Source organism: Ctenocephalides felis, unplaced genomic scaffold (genome assembly GCF_003426905.1).
Source record: "Ctenocephalides felis isolate EL2017-DRISC unplaced genomic scaffold, ASM342690v1 CF-g0.4_SCAFFOLD_00845, whole genome shotgun sequence".
NCBI classification, from domain to species: Eukaryota; Metazoa; Arthropoda; class Insecta; order Siphonaptera; family Pulicidae; genus Ctenocephalides; species Ctenocephalides felis.
The window spans coordinates 79338787-79350292 of NW_020536999.1; the positions used below are offsets into that span (position 1 = coordinate 79338787).

Consider the following 11506-nt stretch of genomic DNA (forward strand, 5'->3'; position numbering starts at 1 on the left):
TTTTATTATATCTTATACTAGCTGACCCGGCAAACGTTGTTTTGCTAAGTAAGATATATTCTAAATAATTTCTAGAGAATCAAAAAAATTAATACTTTATGTGTATAAGGATGTGTTATTTGAATGCTATATACAATGAGGTATTATAAAAACAATAAACCCCATTAGTTTGTCTATATTTTGTCAATACAATCAAACTGCAAGTTTTATACACATTCTATAGGAAACATAGTATAATCCAATCCGAGTCTTTTTTGGTCTTTCGACTTATTGATTACGTTTCAAGTTTTTCAGATTTTTTTTGGATTCTGGATTTTGTGTATAATTGTAAATAATACTACTGAGCTTATACAAAATTTTCGAATTTTTGCGAGGAGAGATAAAAAATTAATTAAGTATTACATCTTTGACCTGCTTTTTGAAAAGTTTCAAGTTACATTCGATGAATTAAAGTAAATTTAATAAAAAGTATATATGTAGAGCAGGGCGAGGCACAAAGGTTTAATTTGACTTTGAGCAAATATAAACTATATTGTGAAAACCATTACAATTATATCACAACAAATAAGACATATCAAACGAACAATTATCTGACTACGTTCAGTAAACTGACTTCTACTTCATTATTGTAGAAATGTGCTTTTTTGATGTCTTCCAAAAATTTGTTATCTAGACCTTTTTATCCTATATGCGGGGTAACTTGTAACGGGCAGTTGGCAAAAGGTTTAAAGCCTTATTATAATTTTAAAGGTATTTCACAAAATAATTACATTTTTAACTAATACTAAAACTACCAACGGAAGAAAATACTTTTATTATGGATTTTCAAAGATTACCGTTTATCTCCCCCATTTCAAAGATTATCGTTTTCAAATCAAGTTTGTAGCTGGCTATACATCTTTTTTCCTCTACTTTCAAATATTGTTGTTAAACAATGCTTAACTTTACTGATTTTTGGCACATCGGTGGTGGGCCTTTTTAATCCCGGGCTTCATATATTACTATCTATTCTGCGCTAAATTCTGGGAAATTATAACTGGAAAAATGTTATTCGACCATTTGATCCATACCAAATTTAGGTTCTGATTTTAAATAAGATAAATAAAAAATAATATAACCTAGAAAACGTTTTATAAATACCAATGAGTATATAATTATACAAATGAGATATAGTGCCAAAAAGTGCATTTTCATATTAACATATCAAAAAAGTTTATATTTTGAGTCTCTAGTAACACTTGCGGCCCGTTTACTAACGTTTTTGTATATAAATAAAACTACAAACAAAACTACTTACTACAAATTAATCATAATTAAATAATATTCGCGTAAAACATCCTATTAAACGTAATTGAACATCATCTGTCAAAAGCGTTTGACATTTCACGAAATTGCCACCGTCCATTGTTTTATTTCAATTACGCTTCTACAAAAATTTTCAAATTAAAAATGTAAAGTTTCTACGCGGATTTGAAATAATTTCTCACCTTTTGGACTTTCTCTGGATTGGCACGAATTTTTCAAGACTAAGACTGGCCAAATCGATTCAGCCGTTTTCGAGTTTTATTCGGACATTTGAAAGAGAGCTCCATTTTTTATATATAAGACTAACTGACCCGGCAAACGTTGTTTTGCTAAATTAGGTATATTCAAAAATATTAATACTTTAATTGTATAAGGATGTGTTGTTTGAATGCTGTATACAATTAGGTATTACAAAAACCTAACCTCGTCTATATTTTGTCAATACAGTCAAACTGCAAGTTTTATACACTTTCTATAGAAAACATCATTTAATCCAATCCGAGTCTTTTTTGGTCTTTCGGATTATTAATTACGTTTCAAGTTTTTCAGATTCTTTTTGGATTCTAGATTTTGTGTATAATTGTAAATAATACTACTGAGCTTATACAAAATTTTCAAATTTTTGCGAGGAGAGATGAAAAATGAATTAAGTATTTCTTCTTTGACCTGCTTTTTGAAAAGTTTCAAGTTACATTCGATGAATTAAAGTAAATTTAATAAAAAGTGAGCAGGGCGAGACACAAAGGTCCAATTTGACTTTGAGCAAATATAAACTATATTGTGAAAACCATAACAATTATATCACAACAAATAAGACATATCAAACGAACAATTATCTGACTACGTTCAGTAAACTGACTTCTACTTCATCATTGTAGAAATGTGCTTTTTTGATGTCTTCCAAAAATTTGTTATCTAGACCTTTCTATCCTATATGCGGGGTAAATTGTAACGGGCAGGTAGCAAAAGGTTTAAAGCCTTATTATAATTTTAAAGGTATTTTACAAAATAATTACATTTTTAACTAATGCTAAAACTACCAACGGAAGAAAATACTTTTATTATGGATTTTCAAAGATTACCGTTTATCTCTCCCATTTCAAAGATTATCGTTTTCAAATCAAGTTTGTAGCTGGCTATACATCTTTTTTCCTCTACTTTCAAATATTGTTGTTAAACAATGCCTAACTTTACTGATTTTTGGCACATCGGTGGTGGACCTTTTTAATCCCGGACCTTCATATATTACTGTCTATTTTGCGATAAATTCTGGGAAATTATAACTGGAAAAATGTTATTCGACGAAATGTCAATTTGATCGATACCAAATTTAGGTTCTGAATTTAAATAAGATAAATAAAAAATAATATAACCTAGAAAATGTTTTATAAATACCTATAAGTATATAATTATACAAATGAGATCTTTCAGAGCACCGTGTTTGAGAAAAATATGCCAAAAAGTGCATTTTCATATTAACATATCAAAAAAGTTTATATTTTGAGTCTCTAGTAACACTTGCGGCCCGTTTACTAACATTTTTGTATATAAATAAAACTACAAACAAAACTACTTACTACAAATTTATCATAAATAAATAATATTCGCGTAAAACACCCTATTAAACGTAATTGAACATCATCTGTCAAAAGCGTTTGACACATCACGAAATTGCCACCGTCCATTGTTTTATTTAAATTACGCTTCTACAAAAAATTTCAAATTAAAAATGTAAAGTTTCTACGCGGATTTGAAATAATTTCTCACCTTTTGGACTTTCTCTGGATTGGCACGAATTTTTTAAGACTAAGACTGGCCAAATCGATTCAGCCGTTTTCGAGTTTTATTCGGACATTTGAAAGAGAGCTCCATTTTTATATATAAGATATAAAAATGGAGCTCTCTTTCAAATGTCTAAGTAAAACTCGAAAACGGCTAAACCGATTTGGCCAGTCTTAGTCTTCAAAATATCAAACTCTTTTGAAATGTTAATATGAAAATGCACTTTTTGGCGTTGTAGCACTCTTTTTTTTGCAAATCATATTTTTCTCAAACACGGTGCTCTGAAAGATCTCATTTGTATAATTATATAATCATTGGTATTTATAAAACATTTTCTAGGATATATTATTTTTTAATTATGTTATTTCAATTCAGAACCTAAAGAGTATGCGCGTGTTTCCATACAGAATTGGCCCCACCCTGGTATTTAAATGATTTTGATGCCATTTTATAGGTCTTTTCGAGAAAATACAATATACCAATTTTCAACTCCCTATCTCTTAATTTGGCCTAGATATCAGTGAAAACATGTGGAAGTGGCCCCTTTTTCCAAACTTACTTTTTGTCGGAAATATATAAGATATCGAATAACTGTCAACGTCATTCTATTTATACTGATCTTGTCTATGTTTTTCATAACAAATATTGTTTAATAATTATTTTTTAGTGCATGAAAAAATGAAAATAGTTTTTTGTTTCGATTTTTCGGGTATTGCGGTTGTTTGGACTAATTTTTAATTAGAATCACTAGAAAGGCTATTCAATTTTCTTTTACTGTCCAAAATCTTGTTTTATTTCATGTGGTAGAACACAATCAAAAGTAGAAAAAACCTGAGCAAGAACACGCTGGCGCTCATATAACACCCGTGTAATTCGACTCTGATTTGCAACGATAGCTACAGCACTGCTCGCCGCGCTCCTTCGTAAATTCTGCATATGGAACATTTCTTTGTAAAATATTTTTAATAAAACACGATATATATACATTGATATTTTGATCAATTATATATTCATATGTATATGTATAATAATAATTATAATTATATATAGTTAAATATATATTACATATATATTGCATAAGTATATTATTTGACTGATATTTTATACAATTATCACTAAATAAATAAACAAATCGATTGATAAAAAATATACATATACATAAAATATATACAGCAATGTATAGAATACCAAGTTAGTCATAAATATATTAAATAATATCTTGATTTTTTTTTTTCAAATTAAATAATATATATTAAAATATACTGAATAGAATATCTCTACCTGTAAATACTCATATTAATTGATGAACTACTATAAAATTGTGCTTCATCATTAATTAAAACGATTTTTGAAATTTTGCGGCAAAAAACACACAGAACATAACAAAATGCAGACAGCATAAAAATAATATAATTGTGGAATTTAAGTAACCACGAAGTTTTAAAATTATTAAATGAATAATGATTTTTTTGAATTTTTGTGTTCTATTTGGAGAACACTACACTTTTGCAGCAGTCGATTTTGCAGTTTTCTTATATTTGATTTGATAGTAGGAGCTGCAGATTCAAACAAAGATGAGTATAATCGGCTCCTTCATGAAAAAAAAAACTGATGTCTGTGCAGGTATTCTAGTTGATCTTCTTATTTTCATGGAGGAGCAAGATATGTTTTCTCTGGGTTAGGAAAAAATTTTGAACTGTGGCCATAAGAAATTTTATGATATGCATATTGTTTTACAGGTTATCACTTGCAAACATACCCTTGCAAAATTTATGTTGTATCTGGTACATGATCAGTAAGTAGTAATATTATTATTGTGAAAAAGAAAAAGAATAAGCAAGAGATTTTTTTCCGCCTCACTGTCGCCAATCTGGTGATGTTTATTGAAGAGGCATGAGCAAAATATTACATTGTTACTATTCGAATTTAATTACCATTAACACGTTCGCGCCGGCGCGGGTCACCGGTGACCCACACTAAACTGTCTCATCGGGCGGCGCGGGTCACAGGTGGCCCACACTAAACTGTCTCATCGGGCGGCGCGGGTCACCGGTGACCCACACTAAACTGTCATTAAAAACATTTATTTTTAATAATAATTATAATCAAAAATGTATCAGAACTATAAGTTTTGTTCAATAACAAACATAATAATACAGTATTATACAAAAAATTCAAATACGGTTAAAATAACATAAAATCTAATATTGTTTGAATGAACACTCGTTCTCTTCATTGATAAAATTAACAAAATCCTCGTCTGAAGAGGAAGAAACTATTCGTAATCTTGCCACTTTTCTTTTCTTGCTTCTAATTATAGATTCATCCGAATCACTTATTTCCATATCTATGTTATCCATTTTTTATAAGGGTAAAAATTAAAAAAACATTCTAATCACCTTTCTAATTATATTTACTGTCGGAAATTTGTGGTCAATTTGAGTAAGAAAATTTACGTAAACTTATTAGTTCCGTAAGTTTTGACTGATACTGTTAAGTTGATACTGATGAAAGTGAATTAATATTTTCCTGCCATAGGCTAAATGTGCCTTAAAATTTTTCATTGAATACAACACATTTAATTATAGTGTTTGATATTAACTGATTAGGTTGGAACATATTTGAGAAAAAATCCGATTAATAAAGGAGTTTAATTATTTGCGTACCCAATCTAATCAGGATTTCTTGGAATACTACTTACTCTTTTGGCAGAACAAAAAGGCAAGGTGAATCTAATAAGAAACCAAATCCTTATTCTTTAATATCCTACTTTAGAAGATTGATTACAAACAATTCATCATCTCGTCATTCAGCTTCCAATTGGAAAGGTGATGACAATTATGGTTCATTCGAATATAGAGGTCCTCTATGAAGAAATCAAAACAGTAAAATTCTGTGAATGTTCTAGTGACAATATTTTTTTTATTATTTCATAAAGTTGTCAAGTATTACATCATTTCATACATAGACTAGCACTGTAGATAATATTAAATTAAATAAAAATAAGAAACTCCTAAAAAGAATGTTCTTCAATAATTTAATTGCAGCTGCACTAAAAATAATAAATGCTATTTTCCAAATCTCTAATAATATTCTTTACTAAAAACTGGTGTGAAACTGAAAAACAATGTCTTACGGGAAAATATGCCGATTCAAATGACAAGATACAATAAAAAAGCCATAGATAACAATAATAAAACTAAACAGTGCGAAAGTCTAATCTTCATAATATTCTTTACTAAAAATTAGTGTAAAAGTGATAAACAATGTCTTACAGGAAAATAAGCTAATTCAGATACCAAGACACAATAAAAAAGCAATGGATAAGAATAATAAAACTATACGCGCCAGCCTAATCTTCATAATATTCTTTATTAAAAACTGGTGTAAAAGTGATGAACAATTTCTTACGGGAAAATAAGCCAATTCCAATGACAAGATAAAATAAAAAGCAATGGATAACAAATAAAACTATACAGCGCCAATCTGATTTTTAGGACGACAAAAAGTGGTTAGATGATATAATTATTGATTCTTACTTAGCATCGCTTGAATGTACTAAAGAATAATTTAAATTCTCAGCGGCATGAATATAGTATTGGCCTAGTAGATAAAAATAGTAACATCCATTCTCATTGGATTTTAGTCTTAAAGATACTAGTATAAAAACAATTCAGCGTAATCAATTCTATTCCCAATGAAATGACAGTCTATTATTTTTAAAAACTTTTGCGATAATTAACTGTTGGAGAACAAATGAAATGGAGCAAGTATACAATAATTTTCCCTAAACAAACTGATAATCATAGTTGTGGAGTTTTCATATTATAAAATGCTAAATTAAGTAATACTAATTTTAAATATCGAATCGATCCTATAGAAATCAGAAGAAGTTTAATGTCATATTTCTTAAAAAATATTTTAGCTGTCGATAAAATCTGTCCAATTTATAGTAGTTCAGATAGCTCTCCAACAGACTTCTTGGCAACAATGTGGAATGTGTTTAACATGGATTCACTTTGAGTGCGATCCCAGTCTTAATGTTAGGATCTTTATTATTCAATTCAAAAAAAAAACATCCAAACTTAAATAAAAATCGAAAATGTTACGATTCTTTCTAGATACTAACAATACAAGTTAGGTTTTTTATTATAATTTATAGTTAGGAATTATTTTTTATTACGTATATACAAAACAAATCTATATTAATGGCGCAAACATACAAAATAATTGATAGAAATATTGATTTACTATATTCTATATTTTTGATAGAACAGAAAAATAGTATATTCTATATTTTTCATAATCTATCAATTATTTTGTAAGTTTGCGCCATGAATATAGATTTTTTTGTTGAGAATGCCAGATAACTTTTACCACTCGCGGCTCTTTGTATGGGGACATAGATAGAAACGCAGTAGGAAAGTAAAACCAGAACAGACCAATATCTACCCATTGTTCACCCTTAAAACCTGGATTCTATCCACTACCGCCACGCCTTTACTTGGTTCCTATGCATTCCAACCCACTAAGGATAAATGCACCACTTTGGAATCCAAATTTCTGGCATAATAATTATATGGGACCCAGGAGGTTTCACCCAGAAAATAGAGGAAGATATGGCAAATTTTAATTTTTTGGAATTTAATTTTTCGATTTCAATCAGTTTTTTCCCGTATTGCTGCGCAATCAATACTGCCTGTCAACACCAATGATTATTAAATCTTAGAAACAACAGCACGCGAGGCGATGGGTCCTCGATTTGTTTACATTTTCGTATTTCTTAGGAGAGCATAATATAAACAATCTTTCCTTCAATTTAATCAACACTTTCATATAATATCGTATAGACAAAATTTCTTTTTAGTGCGTTGTGTAAAGTGGTCGAGTTAGTACCTTGAAGTTTTAGTGAAAAAAGTGTTTTAAATTTTGATTTGGATCATATTTTGAAGTTCATAAGGTAAGTCAATTACAACTTCTATAATTACTTTAAACATAATGATTTTATCGACATCAATATGCATAAATACTTATTTTATTTCCCAACTTGCAAAAGCATCCCAACATATGTAAATAATCGGCTTAATAAATAGGAAATCAGATTTAGCAAACTGAGACGTTAATATTTCGAAATTTTGAATCGGCCGAAAAATTTTAAGCAGTTTTTATAATTAACTTTTTTAGGTCTATAACATTTTAATATGTTTGTTAAAAACTATATCATTATACATTAGAAACAACAGCACGCGAGGCGATGGGTCCTCGATTTGTTTACATTTTCGTATTTCTTAGGAGAGCATAATAAAACAATCTTTCCTTCAATTTAATCAACACTTCATATTATATCGTATAGACAAAATTTCTTTTTAGTGCGTTGTGTAAAGTGGTCGAGTTAGTACCTTGAAGTTTTAGTGAAAAAAGTGTTTTAAATTTGATTTGGATCATATTTTGAAGTTCATAAGGTAAGTCAATTACAACTTCTATATTACTTTAAACATAATGATTTTATCGACATCAATATGCATAAATACTTATTTTATTTCCCAACTTGCAAAAGCATCCCAACATATGTAAATAATCGGCTTAATAAAAAGGAAATCAGATTTAGCAAACTGAGACGTTAATATTTCGAAATTTTGAATCGGCCGAAAAATTTTAAGCAGTTTTTATAATTAACTTTTTTAGGTCTATAACATTTTAATATGTTTGTTAAAACTATATCATTATACAAGTTTTATCAAAATTTTCAACATATTTATTCACTACTTAATTGCGATCAAAAGACAAAGAGTTTTCATAATGAATTAACAAACGATTCATAAATTTTGGAAATCGTGGAGCCGTTGCTTAGAAAACGTTAGCTAAAATTCTAATTTTTGTATCTAAATTGGAAGAAGTATGAATGTTTGTGTGAGCATGTGAGCAAAACTTTACCTTTTGTCGGTGTTTTCACAATTTGATGAAATTTTATAAAAACTTGCGTTGATTAATTTTGCAAGATAATTGGCAGACCCTTTCTTAAGTTAGCAGAAAAAATTCAAAAATTTTTGTGCACGTTTCATATAAAAATCCTGAAGATATCAGCCGGGGCATTTTTTTGTAATCAATTGTGAATTTTTTTTTGGAGAAACTTTTATATACGGGCCTATGACAAGTGATTTATCTATAAAAATACATTGAATTTTAAAATAATATTCCGAGCTTTCAGATCATGTCCACTTGCGTGTTCATTGCAAACAAACTATTTAATGCAATTACAAATTAATTAATCTAATTATTCAATTGGAAATTACATTGATTTATTTTTAGGGTAAGAATAACCAATTAAAAATTTTATTTATTTGTTTAAATCTGAAATCTTATTATTAAGTAGATTATTTATACGAATTCGGTTCATGAAACATTTTTCTAGATAAAATAAAATCTACTAGTTCCAATTTTGTTGTCAAACGATTAAGAAGAACATGGAATGTCGATAAACCATACAATGCGTGAATCCAATTTATTGGTGAAAATAAACTTTTCTTTTGAGATAATGCTTTAATTTCAGTATTTTTCTAATTAAAGTCATCATGTCTGGAGGATCATCTAGAGACAGAGATATAGGTAGGAAATGGAAATCCCGCGCATTAAAAAGAAATGCTGTACCTTATGTCCAACCAAGCTCTGAATTTCAGTATGATGAAATTTCTCATGAAATCTTCTACTGGTGTCACTGTTTCACAGTTTACTCCATTTTTCAAGATAAAGTTTATTGCTTTCCATGCAGACTTTTCTCACATTTACGGACACAAGTAGTTATGGAAGGATGTTGTGATTGGAAAGATTTGAGCCGAATATTACAAAGACATGAACAACGCCAAGGACACAAGGAATGCATGATTAAATGGATGGAATTATATAAAGCAATAAAATACGGAAAAACAATAGATAAGGATAATGAAAAATCGATTAAAGGTTCACAAAAGTACTGGTTTAACTTATTTGAAAGAATGATTGATGTAATAAACTACTTAGCTGTACACAACTTATCATTTAGAGGCCATCGAGAATCTCTTAAATTTAGCAATAGACGGAATAGTGACAATTTTATAGATTTATTCAAGTTGTTATCGAAATCTGATTCGACCCTACGAGTCGAACACATGCATCGCATTAATGAAAAAAACACTTACTCAACATTATCTGAGCCATGACATTCAAAATGAACTGATTGCGTTAATGTCTAAGTCAGTAGTTGATGAAATCATAGGAAGAGTTAAAAAAGCAAAGTACTACGCCTTCTTGCTAGATTGTACTAAGGATGCCAGCCGCGTTGAACAAATGCCCATAATGTTAAGATTTTGTAACTCAACAGGAGAAATAGAGGAACATTTTGTTGCTTTTATTGTCGTCGCAGAAACAACGGGAGAGTACATAACAAAATCAATACTAGAAGAATCAGACAGAAATGGATTAGACATTCAAAACTGTCGAGGACATGGGTATGATAATGGCGCTAATATGGGCGGTATTGATAAAGGTGTCAGAACAAGAATACTCGATATAAATCCCAGAGCATTCTTTACGCCGTGCGGATGCCACATCTGGAACTTACTTTTAGTTGATGCCGCTAAATCTTCTGGAACAGCATAAAAGTTTTTTAGTTTTGTTAATTAAATATTTGTACTGTTTGCAAAATTAAGTTGGCGTTGGGACATCGTAAGAATTAAATTAAAATTGACATTAAAACCTCTTTCTGACACGCGATGGGAAAGCAGGATCGGAACTGTTAAAGCAATATTTCTGCAATTTGATGATGTTATAGAATGTGTGAATGAGCTGCAAACTATAAGTGATGATTCGGAAACTCTAAGCGACTGTGACGCAGTCTTGAAGAAAATAATAGGATTTGAATTTATTGTTGCGATACACGTATGGTACGAGATTTTACTACGTATCAACAATATAAGCAAACTATGGCAATCAGTTCAAGTCAACTTGAAAGTGGCTATTGATACTTTACGGTCATTTTGCAGCTAAATTCACGAATTTCGCAACACACGTTTTGACAGTAGAGTTACTCAAGCTCGATTATTTGTAGAAAAAAGTAGGTTCAAAATAGATTCAAACTTTAAAGAAAGAAGATTATTCAGAAAAAAACAAATAAATGAACCCATTCAATCTTTGGAAAAGCAGTACAGAGTTAATTTCTTTAATACAATGATCGATGTCATTATAGTCGACATCGAATGTCGATTTAAAGCACTTAATAACTATTACGAACAATTTGGTTTTATTTATTACATCGATTATTTAAATACTATTTCAAAAGAAGACCTTCTCAAACATTGTAATAACTTGGGCATAATTCTTCGACAAAACGAACATAGTGACATACAACCATTTGAATTATACGAAGAACTGCAACTATTTAAAA

The 11506-nt window shown here is 29.5% G+C and overlaps 1 protein-coding gene across 1 annotated transcript; it reads left to right on the forward strand.

Moving 5' to 3' along the window:
• The first annotated feature begins 9659 nt into the window (after positions 1-9659).
• Positions 9660-10283, forward strand: LOC113390515. Its single transcript, XM_026626861.1, has one exon. The coding sequence runs from the start codon at positions 9660-9662 to the stop codon at positions 10281-10283; it is 624 nt and encodes a 207-aa protein (XP_026482646.1).
• Positions 10284-11506: the final 1223 nt, after the last annotated feature.